Source organism: Leuresthes tenuis, unplaced genomic scaffold, assembly GCF_036924035.1.
Source record: "Leuresthes tenuis unplaced genomic scaffold, fLeuTen1.0.hap1 SCAF_19, whole genome shotgun sequence".
In the NCBI taxonomy this organism is placed as follows: domain Eukaryota; kingdom Metazoa; phylum Chordata; class Actinopteri; order Atheriniformes; family Atherinopsidae; genus Leuresthes; species Leuresthes tenuis.
In genome coordinates this window covers 32,830,163-32,847,212 of record NW_027325373.1, presented here as the reverse complement: position 1 = coordinate 32,847,212, position 17,050 = coordinate 32,830,163, and the positions used below count along the sequence as shown (strand labels likewise).

The 17,050-nt window shown below is 38.7% G+C and overlaps 1 protein-coding gene across 1 annotated transcript; it reads right to left on the bottom strand.

Annotated features, from left to right (window-relative positions):
• Positions 1–118: 118 nt before the first annotated feature.
• rph3aa (rabphilin 3A homolog (mouse), a) lies at positions 119–15,748 on the bottom strand. Its single transcript, XM_072371556.1, has 15 exons — positions 15,632–15,748; positions 15,359–15,488; positions 14,070–14,153; positions 12,271–12,433; positions 9,986–10,171; positions 9,666–9,881; positions 8,549–8,628; positions 6,851–6,925; positions 6,450–6,559; positions 6,239–6,365; positions 4,420–4,473; positions 2,797–2,948; positions 2,442–2,523; positions 2,265–2,361; positions 119–970 (listed from the first exon to the last, which is right to left on the bottom strand). Exons 1-15 carry the CDS (start codon positions 15,745–15,747, stop codon positions 837–839), a joined length of 1,806 nt encoding a protein of 601 aa, XP_072227657.1. The 5' UTR covers position 15,748; the 3' UTR covers positions 119–836.
• Positions 15,749–17,050: the final 1,302 nt, after the last annotated feature.

Here is a 17,050-nt window from a genome sequence, read left to right as displayed (position 1 = left end):
TGTCACACAATATGTATAAAGCACAGGAGCAAATGAAGTGCTATCATGTCTTTATTATGAGACAGGTGTATGCAACAATATGAGTTCAGACATGCATCAGCAGCAGCTTACTGCAGCACAGAGAGAGGCTCGTTTAATTACTTTCTGGAACCTGGATTTAGCATGACATAATCCAATTTGTTGTTTTCATAATTTCATGATAAAAGGTCATGCAGAAGCATTTTGGGCCTTTGAATCTTTCCAGCAGAAACACAGACAGCTCAAACATGTGCACACGGAGGTGAGCATTTTACATCCACAACTAAAATTAGCTCAAATAATTTCATGTCAGATTTGATATTTTATATATGCAGGATGCACTATAGTTAGACACAATAACACAAGTAAAATCAATGTTTTTTGGCAATGGAACAACATTGTATATCAACAGATAACACTTGATCGGATATGACAATGACAACTGTGACCTCTTTCCCCCATGGTGATGCGAGTAGCATGATGGGTGAAAAAAGGTCAAATAAAAAACTGGAAATTCCCTCTGTCGGGTCTGAGCATGGATGCACACTTCATTACAACATACTTGATAACAAAGACTTTATCTTCTCTATAAGATATGATAATCACTCAGTTCAGAGGTTTGTTTACTATACGATACAGTTTATGGTATGATAAGCTTCCCAGAGATAAACATCCATGCTGTTCATGGGAGATGTAGCATTCACATTACAATTTGGGAAAAACTACTTAAAAGAAAGAGGATGAAGCTATACCTGGAAGACAGAAATCTACAGCTAGAAAGTGACAGGAAGAAAATTCACCAAAAGGTGGAAGATGTTTTAATCCTCAAACTGGACAGTGTTGTCATTTAGTAAAACATGCCAGCGCTCAATGTTCTTGTCTTTGTTCTTCAGGCATTCGTACCAGTGCTTCAAACACTCACCTTTAGCCTGAATGCCTAAATGACATCCCCCTGAAGGTAGAGAGGGAAGTAAGCGTCATAATTATGCATTTCAATACCTTGCTGACAGACATGTGCCTGTGTTACAGTTAAAATAATTCATATAAACTCACTCAAACACAACCCAAAGGATGCATTTCTATATCATGAGTCTGTTTTCCTGGGTTTTATGCAGGTAACTTCAATGTTTGTGTGTTGAAGATTCCAAAAAATAAGTAAGGTCTCAAGCTCTGTAAAATCACTGACTAACCTCTGTTTAGACCAACCAGGAACATGTATCTGATGGGCAAAGGGCCTTAAACTCAAAACAGCAGACTTAAAACTCTCTTCTCTTCAGTCATTCTGTCTCCAGGCTGACTCCTCCCTATATCCACCTCTCCCTGATATCAGCAATGATGTAAACTTGAGGTTTCCCATTTCTGAAATACTTAAAATGCTGCATTAATCTGCTTTAAATGTAAGGGCCAAGTTTGAAAAGCATGCAGTAAATGTTAGCAACCAGTAATCATTTTTATAATATCTCATTAAATTTACATATCTAACACCACTGCTTTCATGGAGGATGATACAATTTATATCACATAGAGTCGATGTGAGACCCTTGCATGCACATTTCAATTAAACTCAGTTTATTTATATTGTGCCATTTCACAATAAATGTTGTCTTTGACTTAAACGATATTGTCAAATTCAATTACATTCATTGTAATCTAATTATGATCAATCAAATTCATAATAATCTTAACTAGGTAATTTCAAATAACACCAGTTTATAAAAAAGTTGCCGAGCTAAGTAAACCAACAGATCATAAAATATCTTCTCATCTGTTTAACCCTCTGTCCTAAGCATGCAAGGTGACAGCGGAAAGGAAAAAGATACAGAAATACTTGCCATACTGGTCTAAAAGCATATTTCCAACACACAATAAGTAGAGCAGCCATAAAGTAGTAAATTTGTTTTGTTTTTTTCCCCGTTCGGTCTTAAGAGATTGCTCAAATTTTTACATCCTATGATCCCACGAACAAAAAGTTGGACCTTAACATGAGGAAACATTGTCTGGGAATTCAAATTCATGTTCCAATCCATGTTAAAGTGAAGTCATCAGGACTGAACATGTGGACATCTGAGAGAAGACCCAAGGCAGTCTAACCAACATCTGTTGAAATATCTTTATTTGGACCAAAGTTATGGACTGACCAGCAGACACTGCCGTCTCTCAAACATTGTCTACTATCACAGCTAAAAATAAAACTGGTTTAATAGATGAATGAGGAAATGAGTTTGCAAAACAGTATCCACACTTACCAATGAAATCATTGGATTTCCCCATGTCGTAGTCCCAGACTGAAATGTCAAGGGTTTTCTTGGCAAGCTCAGCATGCTTCACTTCATAACTGAACTCCTGAGACACAGTGATGAAACTGAGATAATTACAAAATCTGGAAGAGCATAACATACCGAGTGAATTTAGAAAGAACTGACCTCGTTAAACTCTGGGTTGAGGGTCTTCTTTTTTATCTGTGTCTTGTTTTTTGCTTTTTTTCCCATATCTGGTTTCAGGCATCTGCAGTACAAGAAAGCAGGGATAATTCTACCAAATAAGCTGTCGGTATGTCACAGTTGGATGTTCAGAATATTTGAAAGGATTGTAAATACGTAAGGGAGCTTTAGAGGATAATGATCTACAAATAAGCTTTAAAAAAATCTTAAAAACCCCACTCACAATGGTTAAGGGCTACATTTACAAAGCATTTCTCAGAATATCAACCTGGTAATGTCAGTCTTCACAGGAGCTGATCTGTTTTGTGTGGATGAGGACGACTAACGAGGTACGTACATTTTGACGAAGGGGTCAGAGTATCCATTGGAGTCCATAGCAGCCAGGTGAGCACAGCGGACCACACCCACTATCAGACGGCTCTGCTGACTGTTGTACATCAGTGAAATCAGTATGCGACCCCTGTCCTCTGAGTCCTTACCTTCATTGAGCTGCACATACACATACGTATATCACAACACACATTAACGTGCATATTCATAGTGTTCATCTGATACTGATGTTTCTTTGTCCTGTGCTAATATCTGGAAAGATTATTCTGCCATGATCATAAGATCTGGTAATGAACGATAATGCACATGCAGTCAGACTGGTATCACCAGAAATAGTAAAATAGGTACATTTGTCCACACATCCGATCTGTAGTGGTTTCATAATCCAGGTTTAAAATTGCATCACATGACACAAACGGTGACCAGCGAGTATTTGTTATAATTCATGGTAGAAATGAAGGTGGAAGAGGACCATGATGTTGGACTACAACAGGAGAATAAGAGGTGAAATGATCAATGGACTAATCACATAAACCGAAGCACTGCTGGAGCAGGACAAGAAAACTATAAACTGAATTTAGAGAAACAAAGAGATAGGTGACATTCTGACTACAGAAAACTCACAGAGAAACAGTGGATTACAACAACAATCTGGCACTGAACAAAGGACAACCTGGAGGATATATACTGAGCGAAGTGATAACAAACAAGTATCAGGTGTGGCAATCAGTAACTGAAGACCAGGTTTGAAGAGGAAGTTACCTCCATGGAATACACATGGGGACAAACTCTACAAAATAAAATAGTAAGTTTTAACTATGGTAAATGTTCTACAGGTTAAAATATCTAACTTGAAAGGCAAAGGGTCTAAAGCCACCCAACAACTGCCCTTCCCTCTGTCAGAGAACTGTTGTCCTAATTGAGTAGCAGCAGTGAGGAAAAATGTTGCCATCAAACTAAGAGGCAATGAAATTACACTCACCTGGAGACTCATCACATCTGTGAACAACACAGCACCTCTGGTCAATTGGTAGGGTTATAGCATCAGTTGAGATTTTTATAAAGTATCTTGTCATTTTCAGCAATCCGAATAAACATTATTTCAGATTCTAATGGTTTTGATTTACACATCTAAGTTATATATTTTCATACAAAAACTGGTGGTGAGATGGTGCACGTAAACATTCTTGGATGTTCCAGTCTGAAAATATGCAAGGTAACACGAGAGCAATAATAACGGGGGAACAACAGAACAACTTCTGACGATGGATGATAAGTGAAAGTAACTGATAGCAGAAATATCGATGAGGAAATGTGATGAGGATCAATGAGATCCGGACAGTCTGCTTTAGAAGGTCAGGATTTGATCACACATCTCGACATCTACAGAACAGGAAAGAGATACCGACCTCAAATAAAAATAGTTGACGCTACAATTTGAAGCGGAACTTGAGGAACACCTGTGAAATATGATGTAATCCAATACAACAGCTCTTCCAGGAATTCTACTTTCACTAAATGTATTTCTAAATTTTTTTAGATTGTCATGAGATTGTGAGAGGATTTTCTTTTTCATACAACAGAAAAATAATGTTACAGTGACCAAAATGGTTTGAAAACCATAGCTTACATCATCCTCATATAGTGCCATGCCACGGACTGATCCCCCAACAGCCTTCTTCACCTGCACAGAGTAAGAAACAGTTATCATAATTATCACCATCAAAACCAGAAACATCAGCAGCAGCCTCGACATTTGCAAAATGTTTGCCTACATTGTCAAAAAGGTTTGAGAGAATAAGCATTTTTGTTGTCTTTCTTCCCATTTCCACAGTAAATATGCATTAGCTGCCAGTTAGCTTAGCATAGCATAATGATTCGACGCAAGTAGCTAGCCTGGCTGTATCTCAAGAATAAAAAAGGCACAACAATTAACATTTTATATATCTTTTTCATACTTTAAAACAGCATTGGCGAATAAACTCCAATACATCACAGCACCCAGTGGTTAAAAACTGTCAGGATTTAGGTTTTGTTTCATGTCTTGTCACTTCCTGTTTTATTTTGAATGTTAACTTCTCCTTTCGTTTCAGATTACCCAAGTGTTTCCACTTGTTCCCCTTGGATCCTCATGTATATAGTCTTTGTCTTCCCTTGTCTTGTGGCCAGTGTGTCGTACTTTCAGTCTTCACTTTAGCCTCTGAACCTCAAGCTTTTAAAATCCTGTGAATTAGAATCTTTGAAATCTGTCTTGTCACTGAAGTCGAGCATACCTCCTTCAGAGTTTTGTTTTTGGATAAAGTTTTTGATCAGTATTCCAGTTTAACCTTTTGTAACATTTTGTAGCCGTTGTAAGTACCAGATGTGCTCGGGTTACCAGATCTGCTCGGGGCCCTGCGCCTATTGGCTGGACGTTGGCACGATGACGTAAGGGAATGTGATTGGGAATGTGATTGGTCCGGACAACTTACTGAAGAGGTAAAAAAAACAACCTATTGAAGTCGTTTTCATGGCTCTTCGTAGGAAACATGGATGGCTTTTACAAAGAAATCCAGCATTATCTTTCGAAAGGGACTTCACCCCGAGCACATCTGATTCTTATGAAATGGGACGCAATGTAGTTTGTAATAAAGTTGGAGTTTCTATTAAATACCCTCATATTGGCATTCATAAAATGTAAATAGTGGGGTAAACATAAACCCAAACAGGCGCAGGGCCCCGAGCAGATCTGGTAACCCAAGCACATCTGGTACCTACACCGTCTTGGTTTCCTCCATTTTTGGAGTGACCTTTTGTTTGTAATTTTGATAGCACTTCCATTATAGGAGTAGTTGCATGACCTTGTTCCTTTGTTTAATTCTCTAGATCCTCTATTAGACGGAGAGTTTTTCTTTGTTCTTTGTTAAGTTATAATCTTTTATAGTCTTTCATTTTCCTCCTGGAGTGGAGTGGATGTTTATTTTGATAAAGTTTTATCAAAAGAGATCTGTGCCATAGAAGTTTCATAATTCTTATTTCTCTGTTGGAAGCATTTGTTAAGAAGTTAAAGAAATAAAACTTCTTATTTTGAAATTGATCCTGCACCTGTGTCCTGCTGGTTTCTGACAAAAACAGTTCTTCCCACCTTGTCAATACATTTTTGAAATGATTTTTCTCAGGTATACTTAACAACTTTAGTCAACTTTAGAGACATTTTTTAAAGACAAGATTAGCCTTAATTTGCTCTTAAGCTTTTGATAATATCATGTTATTCTTAGTAGTAGTACAACCTGTTATGGCGTTGCAGATGTTGTCCTTTTATGAACACTTTAAACAGAAAGCATCTCTTAGCTGTTTACAAATTTCAAAACTCAAATTTCTTTTTTACTTGACAGGGATTTGAGTGAACTCACCCTTTAGCCAAAGACCCCCACATTTCATGATACAAAATACCAGAGTTGCCCTCTTACCGGGATCACTCTCTCCAAACAAACATTGAAGTTCTTCTTCTGGTTAAGCTTCAGTTTCTTCAGCGCCACTCGTGTCTCTCCGATGAATTCATTGTGTCCAAACTTGTCCTCATCGCTCACTGAAAGCCTGACGAGAGATGATGCACTCCATGAGGTTCTTTCCTTTAAAAGTAAAGGGTACAGTAGAGGGGGTAAAGTGCGTTGAGGTTACCTGAGAGTTTTGCGTGCCATTTCATCATCAGTAATGCCATGGTACACCAGAGTCTCATTCCACACAGGATTCAGGGTGTTTTTAAGAGTCTTGGTGCGAAGCTTGTTGGACTGAGGACAAAACAAACAACGGTTTCATAGATAAGAGGAGAAAATGTGCAAGAAAACGGCAACAACTACCCAGCAGCAAACAGCTTAATCCCTCAAGTTAGAAAAGGAAACTATTTGGGCTTGTGTACAAACAAAAATCCCCAAATGTTGTACTGCTGTATGAAATATAGATAAAAACAGAATGCAATAATTGATATACAGTTCATATACATACAGTGCACCCCACAAGTTTAGCCATTTGTTACAGTAAGTTCCTTAAATTAATAGCTAAATTCATTGATAAACAAGTACCTTACTGGCTCCAGGTAACAGGTGTAGCTTAACGTAGGGATCTGCAAGTCCATTGGAGTCCATTGGCTTCAAACCCTGAGAACAATGACAAAACAATACTTAGATTCAGTGGAGAAGGTATGCTTGCATTGTTTATGAAATATTCTCTTGTTCAGTCTAGACTTCTCAGTTCAGATTTTACCCTTTATTATGTCTTTCTATCTTTTGTCTTTTCTAATTGTGCCTTGCCTAATCTTGTCCAGTCAGGTCTTGTCCATCTTATTTTGTCTTGCCTGTTCTAATTTGTGTTGTCTTTTCCCTCCTTAATTTGTTCCGTCTTGCCTTGTCCCCTTCCACCCCATGCAGCCTTGTCTTGTTTTGTTTGGTACCCTTTTGGTTTAGAATCTTGTCTCCCATTCAGCTCAGCCCATTATTGTCCAGTCTTATTATTTTCCACCTTAACGGCCTTCCATTTTTGTGTCACTTCCAATTGCTCCATTTTTGCAGTTTTGTCCTTTAACCTGTCTTTCTATGTAGTTTTCCAGTTTCTAATATCATGCCACCATCTTTTGTCTTTACTCATGTTTTCTATTTTCTATCTCGTCCTGTTTCATCCTTCACCTTTTTGTCTTGTCTTTTTTAATCCGTTTTGTCTCATCTTCCCCCTTTTTTCTTTGTGTCATCCTGTTTTGTTTGTCCTTTTGTCCATCTCATCCATTCCCATCTTGTATCACTTTATATTTTACCCAGTCTTGCTCCCTCTTCTTGTCTTCCATGGTTTCTTATTTCCTTATCTATTTTATCTCTTTTTGTCTTGTCTTCCTTTATGTCCTTTTTTTGTCTTGTCTTGGTCTTATTTTGTCCATAATCTTTTATCTTTTATCTCTTCTCACCTTCTCTTTACTCATTTGTCTTGTACATGTTTTGCTCTGTCTTACTATCTCTTTTCCTTTCTCATCTTGTTTCAGCATCTCTTGTCTAAACTTTTCTTAAAGATTTGTTGTGACTTGTTCCATCTTTTCTGTCTTGTTTTATCTTCACTCATCCCACTTTAGCTCTTCCCTTTTCTTTACATATTGCCTTTGTCATGCCCTGTCTTATCTAATCTAACCTCTTCTTTGTTTGTCTTACTTTATGTTGTCTTTGCAGGTCTTGTACTTGTCTTTTAGTCTCATACTCTCTCATCTTATATTACAGCCATCTTGTCTTATCTTCTCCTGTGCAACCTTGTGTTGTTTGATCTATGAGCAATACATTTACATTAGTCCATCTCGTCCTGTTTGTCCTGTCTTGCTACTCATTTTGTTTTCCTATTTCATCTTGTCTGGATCCATCTGGCCCTGTCATATTTTCTTTAATCATGTATTTGTCTCGTGTTGTATCTTCTCTTTTGATTGTGTCCAGTTTTGTTGTGTATTGGAATCTAGTCCTCTCACATTTTCTTTTTTTCTTCTTTGTCCCTCTTGTCCCAACTTATCTGGACATTTAGTTCTTTTGTTGTCGTCTTTAGTCTTCTCTGGTTTAGTCTTGTCCTCTTATCTTTTTTGTCTCAGATTGCATTATTCCATCCTGTTTTGTCTAATTTTGCCTTGTATTGTTATGTGTTTCATTATACAATCATCTTATCACATTGATGTCTTGTTTTATCTTTGGATACAGTCCTTTATGAGTTCATCTGGTTACATTTGCTTCTTCCTGTATATGAGTGTTACTGTTTACCTTAGCTTTAATGATACAGCAATGTAGGGCATGGTTCTCCTGTTCATAAAGTAAGCTGAACTCCAGAGATCCCAGTGTGGCTGCAAGAATAAAAACAGACGCACATTTGACATCTGGAGAGGGGATGGATTATGAAATTGAATTTAAATCTTAAAATAAAACATATTGTATCATTACAAGTAATAAAAATCTAAATTAAAATTTGAAGTTTTCATGGAAGGAAGACTTGCAATTAGAGGTTTCAGATGGGGATTGGAAGGCAGCCTGTGCTAAGGCTCAAATTCACTATAAATTCACATCTTAAACTTATACAGCACAAATGGTTAACGTGGGCATATGTGACACCGATAGATTTAAATAGATGTAATAAAAATGTACCAGAAGTATGCACAAAATGTTTGGAATCCAGAGCAACTTTATTTCACTGTATTTGGCAATGCAGAAAGCTCCAAGCATTTTGGGAAGAGGTAAGAGCTACAGTCGAGAAGATTAGTTCAAAACAAAGTTTACTGGACCCGAAACTTTTTTTGTTGGGCTTATACCCAGAGAAACATAACTATAGTAGGAATGAGCCGGCATTTATAGACCCCAGCTTGCTTTATGCTAAGAAATGTGTTGCATGATTGTGGAAAAACATTTATAGACCAAATACTACTCAGTGGATCAGATAGATGTTAGCTAGCCTTCCATGAGAGAAAATAACTTACATGTTAAAGGCTAAACGGCATGTATTTGAGGACATATGGAGCGCTTTCATCAACTACACTAAGGACTTGGATTTGACAGACGAAAGAAGTGGATAAGTAGTCTTTGTGGACAATGCAGATCCCGATCTTGTAAGATTTCTATTGTTTTTATATATGTTTTAATTTGCATTAATTATAAACAATACTCGATTGTACGTAGATTGCCATTTTCTGTAACAGGAGGAGCATTCCTGTTTTGAGTGTTATGCTTTGTTCTGTTTTTACTTCTGTCTCTAAATAAATGCAGCGACTTACAGTATGGAAGTTGAATGAAGACATACGAATGTAAAGGCTGTATGTAAAAGTGTTAAAAACTGAAAATAAAATAGTTTACGTTTAAGTTTTCATATAAGAGGAATAATCGGTCTTACTGGCATCATCTGAATCATATTCATTGTCCTCATCCTCTGCTGGATCTGGCTGGGGTTTTGGAGAAGAGCTGTTTTTGGCAGGCGGAGTAAGTTTGGCTGCAGGATTATGAGATGAAACAGTGCTGGAGACAACAGGTTGTCTTTTTTCCTCCATGGTTGGACGGGGCACTACCTCCACCTTCTCCAAATGTTTGTTCTCCATATTTACAGCAGGACCTGGAGACATGACTAAAAAGCTGATGCCATCTGAGGTATCTCTTTATAAACGGATTTTGAATGGAGCATTGGGTTTATTCTTAGAAGGAGCAGTGTGACTTTACCTGAGGCGGGTTTCGCCTGTTGTGTGCTGGCTGGAGGTGATTTGGAAGCCAACACATTCAGTCTTTCTGTATTCATTACAGCTGCCTGACTGGAATGACTCTCATTACAGTTGTCAGCTGTTGTTCTTGCTGTCTGCTCCCATTGTTCTGATCCACAGGACTGCTGCTGTGGTGCAGCTCTCAGCTCTGAAGAGACATAATAAGATTATCACTGCTGCCACTATTGTTTGTACAAATGCTATCACACCAGATTGTCTTCTTCAATAGATGGATTACTAATGGGCACTGGGCATTGGCACATGAGGCCAGTAACAATTCCTCATGGAATACCAATTAAATGAGCCCAAAAACATGGAAAATGATGTCAACGAGACTCAAAACAAACACAAAGAGATGCTAAATTACCACAAATAATATTTGAACTCTATAAAGAAAGTCAAGACTTATTTCAAATTCCTCTGTTCCTCCTAATGATTATAAATGATTGATAGTGCCTGCTCAGGTCTTCAAAGCTGGCTAATCACAGGCGATCAGGTTGTTCAGAAAGGCAGGGCCTCCTTATCTTCTGTTTTTATGTAGATTGTGTATAAGAAGTGAACGCAGCCATCGTGACATCAGCCATTGGTTGGCAAACTTGTCATTTCAAGCCCTGAATTTGGCTTTTGACCATCACTAAAGTGATCGTATTTGGACAAGACTGCAGGTCTGAGGAGAGAAACTTGAAAACTGTTTGTATACAAATATAAGTGAATTTAGATTAAGTGAATCTAGGTAATGACATCCTAATCACATGTGAGAAAAAAATGAATGAGGTCTGTTGAAACCAGGAAAGCTTTGGAGTAGGTGCCTAGTGGTCACCAGTGGCCCTGCACCATGAAGCCGCCTCTGACTGCTAAGAAATGTTTGTATGTGCAAGACTTTGCAGACTTTTGTTTTGTTTTCTTTGTTTTTCAATAACTTAATTTAATTTGTTAATAAACATAAATTTTGACATTTCAGACCTGCAACACAATAAAAAATTGGAATCAGAAGAGTTTAGGGCAAGTAGTGCAGCTGACCGATAATAATGAGCCTGTAAGCAGTAAAATATGGGCGGAGAATCTCCAGTTTGTCCACAAATGTGTTTAAAAACTATGTTCGTCAAAGAAAGATTGGAAGGGATTTGCATATTTCTCCCTTTACAGTGCAGAATATCATTAAAGCAATGAAGGAATCTGGAGGAATTTCAGTGTATAAAGGACAAGGGAACAAGCCTAAGCTGGACACCCGTGATCTCTGATTCCTCAGGTGGCGCTGCATCAAGAACCGTCATTCATCAATAGCTGATAGAACCACATGGACAAGGGATTACTGTGGGAAACCTTTGTCAAGCACTACAATAAAGAGTTCCATTCACAAACTTGACTGTGCAGAAAAGAAGCCTTATGTTAACCTCGTCCAGAGGCGGCATCCACTTCTCTGGGCTCGGAGGCATCTGGGATGGACCATCACACAGTGGAAACATGTATTGTGGTCAGACCAATCAGTATTCCAGATCTTTGTTGAAAGAAATGGACACCAAAGAATAAAAGAAGCATCCAGGCTGTTGTCAGCAACCAGTCCCTGCAGCCAGGCTCTGTGATGGTATGAGGTTGTATCAATGCCCTTGGCAAAGCTCAATTCCACTTCTGTGATGGCAGCATTAATGCAGAAAAGTTCACTGAGATTTTACAGTAACATATGCTGCCTTCAAGACCACATCTTTCCAGGGACACATTCTGCACACATTCCAAAGGCATGGCTGAGGAAGAACAGGGTACTGGACTGCTTGCAGTCCTGACCTGTCCCCAGTAGAGAATGTTGGAGAACTTTAAAAAGGGAAAATGTGACAATAACAACCCCAAACTGTTTAACAGTTTAAGACGTCCTTGTACTTCACGTCTTCAAAGTGTTGTGTGAAGGAGTGATAATATTGCAGAGCGGTAAAAACTTTACAGTCTAACTTTTTGGGAATATTTGCAGGCCTGAAATGAAAAAAAAATGTTGCATTTCAACAAATGAAATTAAACTGACGAGACTATACATTAAGTATTTTGGGATCATGCTGTCTGCAATAGAATATAGCTGTTGAAAGAAAAGGAAAAATCCCCATGTTTCTATTTTTATAAGCATTTTCTATGTATTGTGCCAACTTTTCTTGATTTGGGGTTGTATGCATGATCCCATCAAGACGATGTATCTCAAAAAGTTTTTGCACCATTTAAATCTGTGGATAAATGCGCACATTTGAATTTTGTGAGAGTTACCATATCCCTGATTATCTGTTCTGGGTTCCTGAGATCCACTGCAGCCTCTCGGGTCAGAGACGTTCTCTGTGGTGGACTGTTGAGGAGTGGACAGAGGCAGGGGAGCAGGCAGACCGTGCTGTTCTCTTCCCTTAAAGAACCAAGCTCCAGAACGTTTTTGTACCTGCAGGAAAATGCAGTGAATTCACCTGTGTCGGCTGGATGACATTGGAAATCGATTACTCATTGTGAACCCAGCTCTGCAAACATCAACAAACTCACATGGCCCAACAATTCCTGACCAGTTTTCCAAAGAGGACAGTTTGAGTCTTAGGTTTTAGAGCTTGGAGCTCTGTTGCTACACACTGGAGTTACAAAAACAAAGATGAGCAGAGAGGGGGAGCCGAGGTTGAAAAAAATCTAATAACTATGGTTGCAGCCGAGTGTGTCTTCTTTTTTAACAGTCTTGGCACGGCAGATGCTGACTAGCCATCTTTGGCCTTTGGTGCTGTGCTATTAGTGCAGTGATCAAATAACTGAGACCAAATCACAACAGCAGAATATTTACAAGCTGTAAAACAAAAGTGTGTGCTGATGGAAGCTAAAGGTGTCTGTGTAGTGGAGAGGGAAAACAGGGAGGATCAGTTTTATTAACTGAAACCATTTGCTTCATGAAATGAAAAGTACTACAGAGAAGACCCAGGACTGCTGAGCAGCTAGAATCCTCCATCAGACAAGGTGGGATAATATTGCTCTCCCAAAGGTCCAGCAGCTGGTCTCCTCAGTTCCCAGATGTTTACAGATGTTGTTAAAAGAAAAGGGGATGCTTCACAGTGGGAAACATGGACCTGTCCCAACTATTTGAAGATTTCTCCTCAAATTCAAGTTGAGCTGATGTTTTTCAATGAAATAGTAAAAAGTTTTCTAAGCAGAGCCTTCAGTTATCAGGCCCCTCTCTGTGGAACCAGCTGCCAGTTTGGGCACAGGAAGCAGACACCTTCTCTACCTTTAAGATTGGGCTTAAAACTTTCCTTTTTGATAAAGCTTATAGTTAGGGATGGCTCAGTGGACTCTGAAACATCCCATAGTTAAGCTGTTATAGGCCTAGTCTGTTGGGAGACCTCCCATGATGCACCTCTCTTCCCTCTGCTCTCTTTACTCTCCATGTACATATGACATTATGTAATTCACAAGGTTTCACTTTGTTGAAGCTTTAATAATTCTTTGAAAATGGTCTTTAAAAACTGTGTTGAGTTGCCAGTAACAGAACAGATGTTTGCTTATTTGTGTGAGCCTTCTTGTAAAACTGACTGTTTGATGAAACCTTGATTTCACTATTAAAAAAGTCTTTCTTCATTCCTTTATTTCATGAAGCAAACACATGACCACTTTTATCTGTGCAGGCTTAGAGATTAGGTTTTATGACTGACAGAAGAGAGCATTTATTTAAAGAGTCAGGCCATCCTGGGGCATGAACCTCTAACACACACCATCATCATAACAGAATTGTGTAACAGTATCAGAAAAAGAGAAAGTTGATTGCATTATTCGTATAATATCCTCCGTATCTTTTTGTTCTTGTTCAAATTGGGATTGAAATAACTTAAAGCTTCTTCCTCATTTTGGTTATCTGAGGGGCAACAATCAAGATAATTTTCCAGGCCAGTGGGCAGTGAAATGCATTTCTATGATAAAAGATTAGTATAAAAGCCAGAAAATTTATCTTATTGTAAAAAAAGTTCTGGTGGCATAGTAATGACTTAATACCATAAATTGGTCACATGACCAAAGCTGTTCATTTCATCATTCCTTCTGCTCACCTCTTGCTGCTCGTTGCAGATCCGGCACAGCCACATAGGACATGTTCTGCTGTTCATACAAATCCCACATTTGCTACACATGTGCTGCAGAAAAGGAAATACACACAGTAAGAACCACACACGCAGTCTACACAGACAGTCCTTGACAGCAGGTGCATGGAGCACATATTTTTACAGTTCAGAAGGCATTAACCCATACTCAGTTTTTGACAGCAATAAGAAACAGATTGCCTCGCATAAGACCTGGAACTACACAGTGTGAGTCAGAGCATGTTAAAACATGGCCCACTGGCTGCTTAATGCCACAGAAAAGCTCTTTGGTCTGCACAGAAAGAAAGCACTGAGAGTTTCTCCAAATATCATAAAGCTGTTGTTTGATTGTAAAAATATCTAAAGTAAAATGACAGATTCTGTAGTTCAACATGATCAATCAGACTTTGGGAAATAGTTTTAGTGTGTGAGCTCAAGGTGGAGCAGGTGAAGCAGCTCTAAAGGGTCCTCAGGTAATGCAAGCGGTTAGAAGAGGGTTTCGAAAACGTAGATCTGGATAAGTGATCAGATCCATTCTTAGTAGTCTTTGGGGGAAAAAAGAGTAGGTTGGGTAACAGACAATAAAAGCTATGCATGAACTAAAGCTTCCTGAAACTTGGACATATTTCACTAATATTTTTTCAAGTGCTGTAGCTCAGAGAGAAAAAGAGTGGGTGTCACGTAATAGCTGAAGCAACAGTGGAGTGTAATTTTCTCATCAGGTATTCATCATGTTTAAGAACAACTAAATACTGAAGAGCAAACATTCACCAGCTAGCTGTAGCTACCATTAGCATACTATGTTAACTCTACAGTGTAGTGCATGATGGTCTTTTTGGACCCATCTGCTGTCCATCTTCTGTACACTACTTTTTTGCACCACGTGACAGAAATGTTATGCACGATAGAGAATATGAAGATACGTCACTGCGTGTTGTGTACTGGGAATTTACTGCCATCTTGTGATGAAACATTTCTTCTGTATAAGAAGTACCGTTGTTGCCTGGTTGGATTTAGCTTTGTATGTTTAACATTTAGGTATGAGGATTAGAAATGCACTGAAATATGATTTTAGAGGCTTTTCTGACACTTTGAAAGCAGAAACACTATCCTGAAGTTGGAATTCAGGGTCTGTACATACAAAAGACAACTTCAGAACAAGCGAGAATACGATATGATGTCTAAACCTACTGACACGTGACGTCAACTTCCTCCATCCTTTTGTAGTGTTTTTGCTCCATCAAAAATAATAAACCTACTTTTTTACACTGCACACAGAGGACAGCTGTGACCCCCTGTGGTCCAAAGGATTCCCCGCACAGCAGACAACGAGAGAGTCCGTCGCCACACGCTGTCTTCTTGATATTATCCAGGCGACTGGAGAGACGCCTGAAAGCAAATGCCAAGAATCACAGGCACATAGACACAAACTTGGCACAGGCTTACACCAAAAATCTCTTGACTCAGTGAGAATGTATGCATGGTTGGATGATAGGATGTAGAGCAAATAAGACAAAAGTTTTCAATCTTACCCAATCCTCTCCTGCTCCATGGCCTCAATCATGGAGGCACGAGCCAGCACACTGTTAATGATCTCCTTCTCCTCATCAGTGAGCTCTTCCCCTGAGGTGGCACCAGACCTATTCATCATCCACCAAGTCCTGCTGAACCAAGACGTTTATAAGTAGACACAAACTGTAAGTGGCACACAAAGCAAGAGTACAGCTCAGACAAATGGCTAAAACGTTAAAAAAGACAATGATGACTTCAGAGAGTCCTATGTTCTTGTCCTTTCAGAAAGAAAATTCAAGTTTGGGTTTAGGCAACATGATAACTTCGCTCGATTTAGGAAAAAAAAATCCTTGTTTGGATTCGACCACTCCATTGAGCAATGATAATACACAAGTCCTCCGATGAATAGGTACATATATGTTATTTGTTGCTACTGTCCTCCTCAAAATGTGCCCATGTGGCATTTGTTCATCCAGGCAGATACGGCCAACATATACATTCAAAGAATGTGTGACCTGCAGTGGTGAAAGTGAAGGATAAAAATGGCGTTCATAAAAGAGTGGTGTCATTTCTAACCCCAACCAGGAAGTGGTAATGTCTTATCGTGATGTGTTGGGTTTACATGTAACCAAGGCAACGAATAAAATGAGTACTTGATTGTGATGTTTGCATTGAGGAAAACAATATATATATATTTTTAGACGTAATCATGATAGTTTTCTTACCGTAACCAAGTAATACTATTGCCTAAATCCAACAATGAAGTGGCAGAGGTGTTTTAGTGAAGGGTTGACAAGATATGGACAGATATATTTATGTATATGAACTTAAACATGGTCGGGTGTAACTTCACCTCAGTGTTCCTATCTGCCTGTGCCTTTAAGGCTGAGGGGACTAACATGAGCTATAGGTAACATGAGGTATACGTGAGGTATACCTACTGTAAATGCAGATAATGCAGATCTATGGGGGACCACGCGGCTCGATGTTTCTTTATCAGTTCAATTTAAGTTATCTTGCCATAATCAAAGTCCTCAGAAGCATGGTGTCACACATGAAGTTATTTATTTACTGAATATAATAGTCGAAGGACCGATTTAAACTCTGGGAAATAGTAATTATATCTATAATGTGTCACTACTGCATTACGTAATCATAGACCGGTGTGATGCATTTTGATGGGCAGGACCCACTTTAATCATCTTGCATTAGTTCCTGGTGCTCACTCATTATGTAACAGACTTCAACTAACAGAAGTCTTTCACAGAAACAAGAAAAAACTGTCCACCGAACACTGATTTAAATGGATGCATCCAGGTCAGTAAGTCTTACAAATAAAGCAGGTATTTTAAGCTCTCATAACAGTTTTAACTGACTTTCAACTTTTTCTGGGGGTTTTCACATCTTCACAAGAGTCATAACATGACTCGTGTCATAGA